This window comes from Camelus bactrianus, chromosome 21, assembly GCF_048773025.1.
Source record: "Camelus bactrianus isolate YW-2024 breed Bactrian camel chromosome 21, ASM4877302v1, whole genome shotgun sequence".
NCBI lineage: Eukaryota > Metazoa > Chordata > Mammalia > Artiodactyla > Camelidae > Camelus > Camelus bactrianus.
The window spans coordinates 7,830,350-7,847,196 of record NC_133559.1 but is presented as its reverse complement, the minus strand read 5'-3'; the positions used below and the strand labels follow the sequence as shown (position 1 = coordinate 7,847,196).

The 16,847-nt window shown below is 53.4% G+C and overlaps 3 protein-coding genes across 3 annotated transcripts; 1 reads left to right on the top strand and 2 right to left on the bottom strand.

The window, feature by feature from the left end:
* The first annotated feature begins 3,458 nt into the window (after nt 1–3,458).
* On the top strand, nt 3,459–4,122 carry DPM3 (dolichyl-phosphate mannosyltransferase subunit 3, regulatory). The gene is made up of 2 exons (XM_010953954.3): nt 3,459–3,603; nt 3,769–4,122. Exon 2 carries the CDS (start codon nt 3,774–3,776, stop codon nt 4,050–4,052), a length of 279 nt encoding a protein of 92 aa, XP_010952256.1. The 5' UTR covers nt 3,459–3,603; nt 3,769–3,773; the 3' UTR covers nt 4,053–4,122.
* Nucleotides 4,123–4,558: 436 nt separating this feature from the next.
* On the bottom strand, nt 4,559–7,016 carry SLC50A1 (solute carrier family 50 member 1). Its single transcript, XM_010953953.3, is given in 7 exon segments — nt 4,559–4,882; nt 4,884–4,946; nt 5,028–5,147; nt 5,412–5,573; nt 6,170–6,293; nt 6,430–6,507; nt 6,800–7,016. Coding segments are annotated over 7 exon segments (666 nt in total). The 5' UTR covers nt 6,880–7,016; the 3' UTR covers nt 4,559–4,843.
* A 914-nt stretch (nt 7,017–7,930) lies between these two features.
* EFNA1 (ephrin A1) lies at nt 7,931–14,213 on the bottom strand. Its single transcript, XM_010953955.3, has 5 exons — nt 13,988–14,213; nt 10,403–10,698; nt 9,232–9,297; nt 9,019–9,069; nt 7,931–8,866 (listed from the first exon to the last, which is right to left on the bottom strand). Exons 1-5 carry the CDS (start codon nt 14,077–14,079, stop codon nt 8,754–8,756), a joined length of 618 nt encoding a protein of 205 aa, XP_010952257.2. The 5' UTR covers nt 14,080–14,213; the 3' UTR covers nt 7,931–8,753.
* Between the last annotated feature and the right edge of the window lie 2,634 nt (nt 14,214–16,847).

Here is a 16,847-nt window from a genome sequence, read left to right as displayed (position 1 = left end):
CTGGAGACCATCAAATGCTAACCTGTCCTTCCTTCTGTCCCTTATCTTACATTTATAGACCCCCTCTGGGTTTCCCATGCTGTGCTTGGTCCTGGAGATACAATGGTCCTAGGCAGGCCAAGCAGGGAAACAAAAAACCTACAGCTTAATATGGTAAGTGTCATCTATGAATGGGAGTCTGTGGGATTTCAGAGGAGGAAGATGGTATCCAACCCTGCAAGACAGGGTCAAGTCCAGGAAGGCGGCCTGCAGGGCGTGATGCTTGAGCTGAATGTTAGGGTAATACGTACCCACATTTTCTTTTATTTAGGTTCTCACTGTTCACATTAAAATTTTTTTTAATGCACTGGGAATTTATTTTGGTATAAGATGTGAGGCTGAAATCTAACTTAATTTACTTTTTCAAATGATAAGATCATTGCAAATTCTTTTGAAACAATCCATCTTTCATCACTCGAGATGCCATATCATATGCTGAAATGGTATATGTTTGATCTATGTCTTCACTTTTTTCTTCTGTTCTGTTGATCTAGGGAGATGCTATACCACCGTGGCAAAGTTTGCAGGCTTTGAGGTCAGATTATCTGGGGTGTGCCTCAGTTTCCTCATTTGTGAAATGGAGCTAATAATAGTACCCACTTCATATGGTGACTGTGAAGACTAAATGAGATTACAGACAGAAAGTACTCATTAAGTGTCTGGCACAGAGTAATCAATAAATGAAATGAATGTCAGCTGCTAAGACCATCCCTCTCTGCCCCTTCCTACACCCGTACCCAGGAAGGTGAAGTTACTAAGCACCCAGCTTTGAGTCAGACGGGACAGCTCTGCTACTTCCTACCTGCATGACCTGGGCAACTTACTTACCTTTTACCTTCTCTCTGCTTTGTTTCCTCATTCATACATGGGGATATAAAAGTACCTACTGCACCCTGTTGTGAAAATTAAACAGGCAGTGTCACACAAGGCATGACATACAATAGCCACTCAATGAATGTTTAATCTGCTGCTGATTATTATTATAACATTATATTTATTATCTGGCCTTATGTGCTGTAAGGCAAACCCCTTCTCATTATCTTTCCCCCTCAAGATTTTCTGGGAGTGGCAATCTTCCAGGGCCAGGTCTACTGTGGGTGAATAAGATAGAATTTCTGGATCTGGAAAGCTGATGTCTGGCCCTTGAACTGTGCTGAAAGTCACTGACTAGTGAGGTCTTGAGTGGGCAACCTACAGGATTTTTGGGGGAAATGGGGGAGGCAGTGGAGGTGAGCCTTTGAAGTTCATATAGCAGGTTTTAAAATATATTTTTATTTTGCCTTAACTTTGACTTTAACAAAGGAAGTTTTGCAGTTTTAAAAGCCAACTAGTTCAATAAGGCATTTAATGAAAAATATCACCCTCTGCTCCATTCTGCGAATCCCTACACACACCCTCCTCCATAAACCACTCTCAAGTTTCTTGGTTGCTTCTTTTGGTGCTTACCCCTCTCTCTGTCTCTCTCTCTCTCTATATATATATATATATACATTTTTTTTAAAGGAAGGCACTGGGGATTGAACCCAGGACCTCAGTGTGCCAAGCACTGAGCTATACTCCCACTCCCTCTATATTTCTAAATAATATGCTCATATTATGATTTCTTTTTTCTATTTTAAATATAATCAATTGACTGCCTGCCATGGAAGATGGATAGATCTCTCTAATCCTACAGATCTAATCCTGTAGACCTTTCTAATCCTGACTCTCTTCATATACTCCCCTCCTCCACCCTATCAATTCAAATATATTCCAATTTTCAGTTAAATCAATACTCAGTGTTTACATCATTATGGCTGTGAAGATATTCTTCACAGCTGAGTTATGCAGTGTTTGTACTAAGACTCTGTGAATCTGTAAAAACTACTTTTATTAATTAACATCAAGGACAAGGGGCTGAGAAACTTTGTTCTCTAAAATCAGTCACAACTTTCCTTTTCTTGCGGGGGGAGGTAATTAAGTTTATTTATGTGTGTATGCATGTCTTTATTTATTTTAATGGCGGTACTGGGGATTGAACCCAGGACCTCCTGCCTGCTAAGCATGCGCTCTACCACTGAGCTCTACCCTCCCCATCACAAACTTTTCTACCTGAAATCAATCAGTGAGAATGGAACATCACAGCCTTGCCTGGAGGGCTGAGCCTTGATACAGAGAAGCAACCTTGATTTCCAACCTAGGTGCAAAGCTTCAGATATTGGGGTTTTGGACATAACATTCTATGCTTATCTTAATTATGTAGTTATCTAGTTCATAATTACGTAAAATTAATTATCTTAAGTTTATAATTTTCAAGCAGACCCTCAGTTCACTTCTCAGTCCAGGCTGTTGTTAATCCCTTCACTTACATCAGTGCTTGCCTTGAACCTATCAGAACACTGCTTCACTTAAAAAGCACCTGAACTCAACCCTTTCTCATATCCTGTAATGACCTGGCTTTTTCCTTTGTTTGATGAGCAGCTGAACAGTTTCTCCTGTGTGTGTTCTCTCTTGTAGCAGCAAGTAAATAAACCTAAGTGTCCAACTACAGTTTATGTTCCTAGTGGTCTTTATCAGACAGGCTTTTATCAATTCTCTTCCCTTTCTTTTATAACTCTTTGTTTTCCCTGAAGTTGATAATTGCCTGACCTTTTCTTTTACTTGGTTTTCTATGTACCTATCATGAATTCATCCCACAAACTCTGAAAGATGTATACACACCTTCTCTTAATACCTTAAACACATCAGGTAATTTCTCTGTCCCCATAGTTTTTTCCCTTAAAGACACCCTCCCAGATCACTTCTTACCCTGGCTCCAAGCCGTGTTGGTGCCTTCCCTGAGTTTCTCTTTAAAATGTAACAGCCTAGGCCTCTCTCCCTTCTGAGTGAGACAGACTGCACTCTGTCTATGGAGTGTGAAAATCTACTTTTGCTTTAACAACCCCCACACTTCGTGGCCTCTCTGGCCTTCTGAAATGGCCTACACTCGGTCTATAGGTTGTGCATCTCTCTGAATAAATCTACTTTTACTCTAAATAAAATATGACAACCTCTGTTCTAACACCTATCTCAGGACACCATGGTTAGTTGCCAATGCATCTGCTTTCCTGACTCCTGCTTTCCCCCCTCCATCCCAGGAGAGGCCGAATGTCTTGACATCTCTCTCTCTCTCCAAAGTCTATCGTGATGCCCAATAAACGTTCAACTAAGTGAATGAATAAAAGAATAAATACGTGAATGAATGAATAGGATTTCTGTGCAGAAGTGAGTTTAAGAGTAACGATATTACATCCCCACCTTGTTGCAAGGCTTAAGGGTGTCTTCAGGCTGTCTACAAGGCCCCATACCAGCTTGGAGCGGGTCCGGAGGGAGAGAAGCAGCACCGAAGCCCGTCGGGACCCAGGCCGCAGCTGCAGCAGAGCCGGCTGAGCACAGCCTAGGTCAAGACGGCGGCCGCGAGTTCGCCAGACGCCGCTCCAGGACTACAACTCCCAGAAGGCCGCGCAGCGGCGGAGTGCGAGCCGTGAAGGATTCCGGACGCTGACGTCGGAGCGGCGCCGGGCAGGGGAGACTCGGGGCCCAGAGGTAAGTGTAGGTGGCGGGATAAGTGAGGAGGGCGGGAGCGGTGGAGGAGCGACCCTGAGGTTAGGTGATACGGAGGTTGGATGAGGGAGGACAGGGAATGAGTCTCAGATAAAGAGCGGGTACCGGGGTGGTAAGGACCTCGAGCTCTGCTTCCTCTTCCCGCAGTGACCATGACGAAATTAGCGCAGTGGCTGTGGGGACTGGCGCTCCTGGGCTCCACCTGGGCGGCCCTGACCATGGGCGCCCTGGGCCTGGAGCTGCCCGCATCTTGCCGGGAGGTCCTGTGGCCACTGCCCGCCTACTTGCTGGTGTCCGCAGGCTGCTATGCCCTGGGCACTGTGGGCTATCGCGTGGCTACTTTTCACGACTGCGAGGACGCCGCCCGTGAGCTGCAGAGCCAGATCCAGGAGGCCCGAGCCGACTTAACCCGTAGGGGGATGCGCTTCTGACACCCTAACCCCATCCCCACCCGGACAGCCCGCTCTCCCATTCCCCATTAAAAAGCCACTTTATTTTCTAGCTTTGTTTGGTTTGAGTATGGATGACGGGAACTAGGGATTCTGTATACCAGCTGCTAAGTGAGAGGTAGACAAGCCACCTTCCTGAGGCTGTCTCAGCCTTTCTTTGCATTCTGCTTGTGCTTCCTCCATTTTGCTCCACAGAAGGCAAAGACCCCTTCTCAAGATCTCTCAGAATGGAAAAGTCAATTCACTTTCCTGGTCCTTTTAACTCTGTTAGGAAGTACTTCTTGAAGCCTAACTTTCATTCTTCATAACATCCAAGCTCTGTTCTCTGTAAGGCCTTCCTAGGTCTTTCCAACCTCTTGGTTCTTTCAAATACCTTTTCTTAGCCAGCTCGACCAGCCCAAGAGCAATTGTGGAACAGACAGTGCACCTCTACCCTTCACCAAACCAGGCAGGTTGAGTATCCCTGAATAAGAGAATGAGTCTTGATGGGCAGGGGTAGGAAACAGTTTATTTTAAGGCACATTCTAAAGATTTCACCTCCACCTCCAAAATTAAAAAATAAAATATTGAAAAAAATAAAAGCAATTCATTTCCCGGGTTCCATCCAATCTTCTAAGTAAAGCTCTTTCTTTAGTCCCTGGATTCTCAACACTGTCTCTTTTCCTTTACTAAAACCCACTGCACCCCGTAGAACTGGTCAGTAGGAACAGCTGAAATAAAGTTTCTTTGGTAACAGGTTGGTATTCAGGTTCCCAGAGGTCAGGTGAACTCCCTCAGGCTTGTAGAAACTGACAGTTCCTGTCTTGCTCTTGGAGAGTACTTCCAGAAAAGCCAGAGGCGAATGAAGCTGGTGAGGATTCCTGGAAGGTTGGGCACCTGAAATCACAGGGGCTGATATGAGGAGAGGGGCTGATTTTCCACCTTGTACACCTGTCACCCCATCCCCGTTCTGCTTACCACGATGTAGGGATCGTTTAGTCGAAACCCATAGAGGGTCCAGGAGGCAGAAGAGAGGAGGGTGGCAATGGTGAGTGAAAAGGAGAGACGTTGGGTTGATTTACTCTGAATAACCTTGGCCTATGGAAAAGGATGGAAGACAGTCCTAGCCCAAACACATAATAAAGCTCCCACCTTGCCTAAGAATTTCCTCAGGAGAAAGGTCAAACATCCTCCCTGATCTTCTGTGACCCAACCTTTCCCTCCTGCCTCCCACTCACCCAACTCTACTGCCCTGTCTCCCTCCAGGATTTGGATCTTCCTTTCTCTGGAGTGGAAGCTACAGTCTCTGGCTATGAAAGCCTGACCCTTATCTCCCCTACCTCCCTGGACACCCCCACTCACCAAGTCAGCCAGTGGTGAGAGGTACATACTGATCGTGAAGACACTGCAGAAGAGGCCCAGCTGCTGAAGCCGGGTCTCAAGATCAGGCACCAGGAGCCAGAAGTAGCCAAAACCCAGGACAAGGACCCCCAGCAGGATTGCAGTCTGAAGGAGCACGGCACGCTGCAGGGGAGAGCGCAGCCTTACTTCTGGATGTGCCAGGAGACCTCTCTAACCCTGCTGCTGGGGTTAATTCATCCTGCCCTCTCCCATGCTCCAGTGGGGTAGCCAGCCTTGGTCTAAGCCTCCAGTACTGCACTTGTCACAGCCTCTTTTCTGTCAGTGACTTGAGCACATGTCTGATCTACCCACAACACTGGAGATTTCTAGGAGAGGGAAAGGTACCTTTTTTGTGGGAGCTTGCTACACAGAGTAGGCACTTAATGCTTGTGTGAATGGGGAAGCAGAGCTAATCCTCTCCCTCTGAGCCACTGGCCCTGGCTCTGAAGGAACTACGGAGACAAAGATCCCTTTCCACTTAGCTTGTTGGGCAGCAAAGCACCATCAGGCAAGGCAGAGCTACCAGCCTTACCAGAACGGGAGATGGTATGTGAGGCTCAAAAGGCTGGTTTCATGGAGGAAGGAGGACTGCAAGCCTGGAGGGGTCTTCCAGGAAAAGGTGGCAGTGCCAGCCTGTTTATATACAGTCTTCTAGGAAGCAGTGTTTGCCTTGCCAGCAAGGCAGGGCAGGGCGTGCAGCAGAGAGGGAGGGCTTCTACCTTCCGATGGCAGTAGTGCAGATACACCAAGATATACAGAGTCTGAAGCACAGCACCCACGGCATTGACGACGATTAGCGTCCCATTTCCCTTCAAGGCCCCATAACTCAGCCAGCTCAGGTTGCTGCAGGGTGGAGGGGAGGGACATTGGCCCGCTGGGTTGAGTGTGGGCGGGAGACCCGAGGGGCCTCGTCCGCATTCCTCCCCACCCCTCCCCGACCACCCTCAGCCTTTCCCGCCGCAGGCATTGCCCCCCTCACTTGACATCCGTGGTGAGAAATGGCAGGAACTGGACACTGTCCACGCTCCGTGTCATCCGCATGTGCTTGAGGTCCGAGCTGTGGGGCCCCGAAGGCAGGGGGAAAGGTGGAAAGGGAGAAGCAGGCTGCTAGGGCGTCGAGATCCCAGATGCCTGTCATTCTTCCCGGACAACTGCAGACCCCTGGCCCCGCCCTCATCTTCCTCGCCTTCTCCCTCAGGTCAAGTGACCTGTACCCGGCCCCCTCGATCAAATCCTACTTTGACCCTAGGTTCCGATTGCAGCCTGGGGCTGCAGCCACGTTTCAGTTCCCTGTCTCTCCTTTCCTGACTTTCTAGTCCTGCCCCAGCCCACCCCCTCCGCGCTCTCACAGGCCGGTGGAGAACATGCCGAGGGTGAAGAGCACGCAAGCTCCGGAAAGGAGCGAATCGGCCAATCCGCCCGCCTCCATCCCTCCCCGAGTCGGATCCCGCGCTCGGCGCGGGCGCCCGAGGCCTGCTTAGTAGGATCAGGAGCCCGGGAGGCAGGAGCCCCGCCCCAACGCGCTCCCGGCTCCGCCCCTGCGCGCTGGGCCGTCCCTCCGGAAACTGAACCGGAGCCCGGCCCACCCCTAGCACGTCAAGCCGGAACTCAGGCCCCGCCCCTGCCAGCCGGCTGTCGGCTCGCCAGGTTGCCGGGCTTCACGTGGCTGTTTTCTGGCCAGTTCCCTTCCTAGGGGTACGCAGATTTGTCCCCTGCACCAGCCGCTCCACACACGTTGCTTACCCTTTAGATCACCTAGACCCCCGGCCAGTTAAACTCTCTTTCCCACAGGCCCGCGAGCCTACTTGGTAGAACTCAAAACAAAAGGTTACTAGGCGGACTTTAATACGCTTCCCATTCAGAGCCCCAGCTCAAAACTTAAGTTGCCCAGGGCGCCAGAGGCTTTTCCCAGTTTGCCGAAGCCTCTTTCCGGTCTCTTCCCTAAATAACAGGAATTGCCAGGAATCACCAAGTCTTTGTGAGACGCCCTCCCCCTTCGGCCACACTGCCAACTTTCCGTGACTTGTCCAATCCACTGGCCAAAAGTGTATCACTGACCCCCTAGTCCAACCTACTTGCTGCTGGGAACTTTCCCTCCCAGCCTCCCACACGTCTCTGCTGGTGGGGCTGTGGGGGCGGGCCGCATGCCTCAGCTGGCGTTCCCCTGAGCGGCTGCCCTGACTCACCCAACAGCCTGAGTACCTGAACCAAAGCCCAGCGCTGTGAGGGTGGGAGTGAGACAGAGGTTGGACAGGAGGAACTTCCAGAGTGGGGTGCAGTCTAGAACAAGAGAGACTGCTGTGGGGGCTCTCCTGTCCTGAACAACCCTCAGAAGAGGAAACACACCACCCTTTTGGGCTAGGTATATGTTCTTCCCAGAGACAGAAAAAATTCGAACCCAGTTGCTACTAGTGTAGCACTGAGCCTAGCAAGTAGCAGATTCAATGATCATAAAATGGGATGAGGGGCAGAAAAGCATGTCAAAAGAACCAAACACATTGCTTTATTTTGAGACAAAGAACATTGTATTAAAAACAAAAACAAAAACAACTCCAGTTATAGAAATCAGCACAGACACAGCAAGTTCCTATACAAGTTCTGTACACATGGGCCCTGCCCTTCAGGCTGCACTCTACACACAGACTCTGTGCATGTGGGCACTGCCCTTACAGCTACACTCTAAGACCAGGTTGGCACAGCCCCCCTGCTGGCACAGCTCTGGGGAGTGCTGCCCCTGGATGGGAGAGGATGCAGTACGTGGCTACAACCTCTCTGTGGCAGCTCCACAGAAGAAAGTCTTGGGGGAGATGCTGGGTCAGCCCAAGCATGCTGCCTCTCCTGTCCCTGGCTCCCAAGCAGGCAACTGTCTCTTGGTTTTCCTTTAGTCAGTTCATCTGGTCATCCTGGCTCTCTCCGGGAGGGACATCTTTGCCAGGCTCAGTGTCCATCCGTGGGACCCCAAACCCCTTCCAGCTCAGCTCACAGTGCCCTTCTTAAGAGGTCATATCTGCACAGCTTGTTTCTTTGGTTTAAGGGCAGGAATGGAGGGGAAAGGACCGTCTCCACTTCTCTGGCCAGCTCTCTGAGGTGGAGGTGGGGATGGCCCTGCCAGGCCTGCTAACCTCCTCTGGGTTGAAACCCTTAACACTGACCCGTTTTGAGGCTGCCGGGTGGCAGCTTGTGCATGTAGTGGGAGTGGTTCCCAGGACTGGGGCTTTGGGAGGGGCCCCAGGCAGGTGAGGGAGGCCTACCCCTGCCTCCTCAGCCCAGTTCCAATCCTGATGCTAGACGTGGCGTACACCTTCATGGGGTCTGCAGCAGCAGGAATGGCAGGAGCAGCACAGCCCAGGCAAGTGGGAAGAGGCGGGGAGCGGCACTGTGACCGATGCTATGTAGAATCTGCACCTCTGGGTCATCTGTAAGGTGAGAGGGCAAAGGCCCCCAGGGTTAGCCCTCAGCCCAATGAGGCTTCCCCAGCCCCTGGTGGCAAAGGAACCACCTCCTTTATGCAACCTCTTCAAGCAGACTCCCTTTTGTGCCCCAGGCCCAATTTGCTCCAGATACCTACCTGCTGGAAGTCTCTTCTCCTGTGGATTGGCATGGGCCTGAGGACTGTGAGCTGAAAGAAAAGGGTGGTCATAGGTCAGGTACTGTACCAAGGAGGCAGAGGGGTAGGAATGCTCGGTGAGCTGGGCAGTGGGACTTCCCAACCATCCCAGATCACTAGACCAGGCCCAGGATAGAGGTGGAGGAAGGAGGCCCATAGGGCCCTGACACTCACTGATTTTGCCGTTAACTGTCACTTTCAACCTCAAGCACTGGTCTTCCTGGTGGTGAATGGGTTTGGCTACAAAATAAATTCCGAGTGTAAAGGAAGGAAACTTTGTTGGAAGAAAATGTAAGTGCAAATGCCTGAGGCCCTGCTTTTCCAGTTCCTGCTCATTTTAATCCCTCTCCTCCCTCTACTCTTTGATTCTCACTTTCATTAGTTTTTACCCACTTTCTGCACCAAGTTCAACCCAAGCACCCATTCTTTGGAATAACCCTTGGCTTTGAAGATGGTGGTAAAAAGAATATAGACACTGTCCGCTCCCCACAGTCCTCCCAGCAGGAAGTTGGGGGCAGCCTGCACAATATGCTCCCCTTCCCGAACCACTTTGTACTCACCCTGCCTAAGCCCCACTGACAGGGTGAGGCCTGGATCCATTCTATACAAAGCTGATCTTAAAAATCCACCAGTAGGAGGGTGGGAATAGCTCAGTGGTAGAGCACATGCTTAGCATACATGAGGTCCTGGGTTCAATCCCCAGTACCTTCATTTAAAAAAAAAAAAAAAAATCCACCAGTGGCTCTCTACTGCCCTCAGGCAGGATAAAGTCCAAACTTCTTAGCACTTCTTAGGCCACGATGCTCTACCCCTATCTACCTCTCCAAGCTCCTATATCCCTACTTCCAAGTGTCCCTCCTGCTCCAGCCAGGCTGAACCATGTGGAGCTCTCTGAAGATGTCATGCTCTCTTTATACATGCCCCACCTCCTGGCCAACTCCTCTGGCTGTCCTAAGCTCTCAGGTCATCTTCCCCAGGAAGCCTTCTATGAGCGCCCCTAGACTGGCAGTTACCCAAGTCATTTTCTCAGGGCCCCCAAGCTCATATCCACCATCTCACCCTGTTCTAATGATGTGTTAATCTATGTGTGTCCCTTTCCAGCTTCTTGGAGGAGAGGGGCCCTGTAATGTTTTATTTATCCCTGTGCCTATAATGCCAAGCAGAGTGCCCAAGACACAGTAGAAGCTCACTTCACATTTGTAACGGAAGTGAATGAAAACAGAATTCAGAACTAGAAGGGGTGGTCTGCTGCTTGACTCTCCGATAAGCATATACCGAAGCACGTACAGCATACCACTGCAGCCCCCAGTATATGCACCCGTGTGCATGCCTCCCGGGCACTCACAGATGTAGTAGTAGCTGTGTCCCTCTTTGAACTCCTTGCCCAGGGTAAAGGGTGTGAAACGCTGGAACTTCTCAGACAGCTTCTCTGGGCCATGCCTGGCACTGGGCTGGTTGCACTGCCAGCGGACCTGGTCCTTGGACTGCGGTTGGCATAGCTGGTACTGCTCACGCTCCACCAGGTACAATGTATACCGCTCCATGGCAGCATCTGCCACAGAGTCATCCTCGTAATGAGGACAGATGATGTCCAGGTAGTCATTCAGCCGCACATGTACTGTGTAGTCCTCATTCCGAAACCTGGGCATGCACAGACGGGGAGGAAGCAGGTGGTCACTCAGAAGCCAGGCTAGAACCCTGAGCTTCCAAATGTTTACATGATCCCTCACATTTCACACTGGACACCCCCCAAAGATTTAAAAAAAAAACAACTCAACTCCCAATATTTACTGATCTTGATCTCTTAAATATCTTTCCATTATCTCCAAACATTCCTGTCACCGTCACTGTCTGCCACTAATACCCTAAATAGCACCTACTTAATGTCTTTCAGGTACCAAAACAATTCCCATAACCTTCTTGATATTTACCCAAGGGTGGGCTTCTAGATACTTCCTCAGTTCACTTTCCTACCCATAAATACTTCCCCAAATCTATTCTACCAGTTGCTCCTGTAAACATTATTAGACCTCAATCTGTGAACCTACTGGCCCATTCTATAATCAAGATCCAAGTAACCCTTTCTCTTTCCCATGCTAGTACTTGGCGCCCAACTATCTATGTTTTCACTTCTCTTACTCCTCATGTTTTCCCCGATTCACTGAGTATATCTCACATTTTTCAGCTTCACTCTTCTCCCAACACCCAGTATATCCACACCCACAGATATGCCCAGTCGTTTTAAGTTAAATTGCTTTCATCAGTTCAGTCCTCTCAAATCTCCTCTACTGACTGCTCAAATCTATGCTCAGCTCTCCTTGCCCACTTCTCTCAAAGCACCCCAAAACCTCCCTGTCCCTTTATCTCCAAAAGCCATTCTTTCACCTGCCTTGAAATGAGCCCCAGAAATGCTGGAGTTCTCAGGTCTGACACGGCTTCTCCCCTCCCTCTTCCCAAGGTGGAGCCAGCTCCCCTCCCCCAGCCCATTCCCCCCAGGCTCCACAGGCTCCAGCCCGACTGCCCACCAGCTCCTCCCCCCAGCTCTAGACACCTGGCTCCAGTCTGGGTGGGGTCCTTGAGGGGAAAAAGAGCCTCCCCACCTCCCTCTCCAGGCTGGTCAGCTTCTCTGAATTCCCCCAAGCACTGCCAGCTAGAGACTCAGCAGAGTTGCCTGCCAACTTGCTTCAAACCAAAGCCCTGGTTTGGGGGTAAGGGGGAGGGGCAGGGTTAGGCCAAGAGGCCTCTGAGGTGGGCACCCACTGCCCAGTCAGCATGACCCTTAAGAGGCCTGGCCTTGCAGAGCCTGCCAGTGCTCAAGCTAGGCTTACCAAGGCCCCTCCCCCACCCTGGGGAAAAGAGAGACTGGGGTGGGGGAGGGGGAGGGAGGGGGGAGAGAGAGGGGGGGGGGGAGAGAGAGAGGGAGACAGGAGCAGAGAGAGGCTTTTAAAATTCCTCTCTGGAGAGATAAACATAGAAGCCATTTCAGAACAGGTATTTCAGCTCTGGGCCTGGCGTCTTTCCCCCATTCCCGTGACGGGCACTGACTCATTCCTCATCCACCTCTGACACCCGCCCTAGCATTCATGAGAACCTGTGAAAATCTACCCTGTCAAACGCGGACAGCCCCCAGGCCCCCAGGATGGCCCAGTGCCCACTTGCTTTGGGCACTGTCCTCAAGGCAAAGGGAGCTGAAAGGTCTGAATGGGTCAGGTACCTGCCCCTCTTACACCAAGGAGGCCAGGGCCCAGCTCACAGCGGCACTATGCTTCTTCCCAGGCTGCCCCCTGCCTCGGGCCTGGAGATCCCGGGGCTGATGCCCACTGCCCTGAGTCACCCATGCCAGCCTCACACCCGCCCAGCTCACTGCCGCCTCATCTTTGCCTAAAGCTGGGCCTGGCTTGGCTGAGTGTGGACTCCACTCTGGCCTGGCTTTCCTTTAGTCCTGGGTATGGTAGGGTGAATGTGTGTGTGTTCCGATGGACAGGGCAGAAGCTATGCCTGGTGGGCGCACCCATCACCCCCCTCCAGGGGATACAATCTGCTCCAATTAGCACTCCTTTGACTCTTGCTCTCCATCTGGGAAGGGGGGCAGCGGCGTCAGGGAAGGCGGGGAGGTGGGGGCAAGGAAGAGGCTCCTTCCTGAAAGAGAGGAAACCTGGGAGCTTGGGAACGGAAAAGGCCAGGGTTCCCCCCCCAACTCACGGCTTCCTGTCCCCTCCTCCTCCTTCAGCCAACACCTGGCATGGGCATAAACAGGGACTTTGCTCTCTCCCTCTAGGATGAGATTGGGTCAAAGAAGCAAAGACCAGACAGTAAGAAGTGAGGTGGGGGAGGGCTGACTGCACTGCCCGGTTGGTGGCTGATGGGCAAGAGGGCATTGCCCTCTGGGGTTGGTAGCCCAACATGCCACAGATGACAGACACCCCCCCCCCCGCAATGCCACCACAGAGTCAGAAGAAGCCGGCACAATATACTCCTCAAGGGGAGCTGGAGGCAGGCCTGCTAGGGCTGGGGGTGGTCCAGCTGAGTGGTGTTTTCCTGACCCCAAGGTGCCCAGCCCTCCACTCCCTACTTCATCACTTCACTGTACCCCCCTCTCCTGTTTTCCCGCAAATATTGTTCCCATAACTTCAGAAAACTGAAGAACAAAGAACAAAGGGGTCCGAAGGAGCTTCTTCCTCCCAGTACCATTTGCCTCACAGCCCTAAACCTGCCCAAGAGAAATTAACTCCTTCCTGCCTAGAGCCCTCTGTAACCCTTTAACCCTTTCCTGTCCTTCCGAAACTTTCCATGACCTCCCTCCCCACTTCTCTTCAGTTCTACAACCTGAACCTCAGAAACAGGTGACTCCCTCAGCCTACCACACACAGCATGTCCCTCACTCATGACACCTCAAAAGACCCTTCTGTGGGAGGGGAACTTTCCAGGGTCACCTTAAATACAGAATAAACCCTTAATGCCAGCAGCCCAAGTCCCTCCCTAGGGGTCCTTCCAGGATTACTGTGAGCATTCTGCTTACTCCTGATGTTCCGACATGTTAGTGTGGGCAGATGCCCAAGTGACACCCAAGGAGAGGCACAGAGGGTTTGGCTGTGGAAGAGCCTAGAACGAGAGCCCTGACGGCCAGGGAGAGTGGCCCCTGCAGGAGGCAGGAACTGTTCGGCATGCGTCCCTCACTTCGGAGTAATAGGGGTGCCAGAGGGAAGTAAAGGAAGGGCAGAACAGAGCCTGTGCAAGCAGATTGCAGGTAGGGTTCTGCCTGGGGTGGGATACTCACAGTTAGGGGAGAGAAGAAAATCTATGGGACCCTCCCGCCTCAGGTCACCTCCCCAAGACTCAGGTTAGGGGCTGGCCAGGACCGTTAACCTGGAGGTGGGGTGGGCAGTGCCAACCGGGCGCCCACGCTGTCGGCCGGAGACTCGGGGCTTACTTGGGGTTTGAACTGTTCCAGAAGACGGTGTGGCGATCAGCAGCGGCCAGACTGCAGCACAGACCCAAGAGAGGGGCCCAGAGGAATTCCATAGCGCGGGGCCTGGCCAGGCCGGGCGGGGACGAGGGGCTCCTCGGGGTCTGGGTTCCCGCTGGCTCTCTCGGCGGCGCAGTCAGCACCGCGCACGCAGCTCTGGCCCCTTTGCCTCGCGACTCCGCCTTTTGGGCTGGCGCCGCCCGCCGCCCCGCCCCGCCCCCGCCCCGCCCGGCGTGCGGCTGCCCCGGGGCCTGGGGGCTGGGAAGGTGGAGGAGGGGAGGGCAGGGGGAGGGGGAGGGGAGCGGAGCGCGCGCCTTGGTGCGACAAATCTGCTCAGCGCTGTGTGTTGGCTCATTCGTGGGTCCGCGTGCAGCTTTGTGGGCCTGTGCGGGGTGGTGGGTCTGTGTCCCGGGCGCAGTCGCGTGCGGGGGAAGGGAACCAACTCCAAGTTCGGCTCTGCGAACCCGCGGGTGCCGGACCTCTCTTGTCTCTGCGCGCGGATCTTGCAGGGTGCGACGTTGTTGATAGATTCCGCACCTTTCCCGAGCCTTGCACAGCCAGGCTCGGGCGCCCGCGTTCCCACACTCTCCTTCTACCCTCCCCCTTCCCGGACTCTGCGCTTGGCTGCCCCTCCCCACACACGCGGCTGTTTGTTTTTGTTGGGTTTGTCAATGTTGTCTTTGTTCGGGAGATTGTGTCATCGCCTAGATGCCGGGAATAAAGTGCGACCCTGTGTGTGATCAAGTGTGTAACGTGTGCGGCCGGGGTTAAGGGCGCCTCTGTCCATTAGTGCCTGTGGGAGGGAGGGACATTCGGGATCCTGGGCCTGCGAGGGGGTTCGCTCGTTTCTAGAGCGTCAAAGGGCACTAATGACCTGTGTGTGTGTGTGTGCGCCAACACACGTGTGTACCGTGCGAACAGGCTTTGAATATGGACTGTGAGAATCTGGGCCTGAAGGGTGACAAACTGTAACCACACATGTGCATCTGGCATGTGTAAATACGTGCGATGGGGTGCAAGTGTGAAAGCGTTTGTGAGTAGTATCACAGCCGCGTGTCGGGAAGCGTGTGAAACTTTGCCGTACGTATGCTAATGTTTGTGAACAGCGTGTGAAGAGGAGAAACGTGCACAGGCGAACAGTGTATGGGGGATGGGGGCGGGCGAGGGGGATTTGTTGCATGGCGTCCTAGGCAGGGCGGCTAGGTCTGGCCCAGTTTGGGCAGGGTCTCCCAGTCAGTCAGGCCCCAGTACCCAGACCGACCCCCCCCCCCCCCCCGCGCGCCATGTAAACAAACCCGCTGGAATTCGCCTCTCGGGGCTCCTCTCCCCGCTGGGCTCTGCTGCCATCTGGAGCGGGGTAGGCGGGTGGGTGTCTGCCTCCCAGCTCTCGGGGTGGAGAGGGAGGCAGGTGTTTGATTAGGTTCGCTCGCGCGTGTGTTTGTAGCAGGAGTGCCGAATGCTGTGTTTCTGCGTGCGTTTGGTAGTAGATGTGTGTGATTGTGTGGCTGTTTGCGTGCGCCCCCGGGGTTGGTTTTGGGAGTCTGTGCGCACCCCGGGGCAGTCCTACCACGCGGCTGCGCAACGCGGGAAGCCGCACACCCGGGGCTCCTGACAGGCTCGGACCCAGCTTCCCAGGCTGTTTCATCCTCCTGTTTTACGGCCAGGCCTGCGACAGGCCCTGTAATTACGCGGAACCCGGACGCCGCGGCTTGTCCGGCGCTGACCCCGCCGGGGAGGAGCCTGGGGCGGGGGAGGGCCCGCGCGGCCCCACCCAGCGTGGGGCGCAAGCGCTAGAGGCGGGACTCCGGCTGGCTCGCCGCGCGTAGGATAAATATTTACCCGGCGCGGACTAGGTGCTTGGCCTGGTAACCTCGCGGCCGGGTCTCGGCCTGGCTTTGCGCACGGCCCCCACCCTCACCCCTCGCGCGCACCTGCCCCAAGCGACGTGCCCGGCCCCGCGTTTACCAGAGGTGCAGCCCTCCTCTCCCCGCGGGTCCGAAGTCTACCCGCTTACCAGCCCCAGGGCGGCGTCTCACGCGCTTTTTGCTCACCTGGGAGGACGCCTGGGTGTCCGCCTGCCACGTGTCCCCGGCGAGATTACCCCATCCCACCTTCTTCCCATGGAGTCGAAGTTCCACGAGGGCAGGGATATTTGTTTGTTTACGAGTGCTCGGCACAGCACCTAGCACACTTAGTAGGTGGTCGAGATAGATTTGTTGGGAAAAACTGTTGAGTGAACTCACTTTTCAGTGAAGGTACTTTACTTCTGCTGGACGTACTGCTCTGAAAAGAAGCCAGGAGAGGGGTTAGAGAGGGAAGGGGTGATGGTAGCTCTTCAGAGAGTGTGGCCCAGATTGCCCCCGGAGGAGACGGTTTGGGGCACATCCCCCCGTTTCTCTGGCCGCCGCGACTGCTGGGCGGGAACGTGTGGGGTCCCTGGGCTGCGCCTCTCTCTCGGGCCGGGCAGGTTCGGGCTCGCTTGGCCCAGCCCGGCGGGGCTACGTCCGTTCCCGCCCTGCCTGTGTCTAGGGCTGGAGTAAGCCGGGTAGAGAAGAGGTGGGGGGAAATTCTGGGCGCGAACGGAACGCGCAGCCGTCTTTCCTCGGCTGGGCGCTGTCCCCAGCATTCTCACTTAAGGCTTTGAGCTCATCACTCTTCTGCTATCCGAGTATTTGTGCGTTTGGGGCGTCATTCGTCAAACCTAAGGGGGCACCTCTAGATGCCGGGTGTTGTGATGGGCACCAAGGGTAAGGGAGCGTCTAGGTTAAAATCTCTGCCCTTGGTTAGCCCTCAGAATAATAGGGGAAATAGACAAGCCACCATT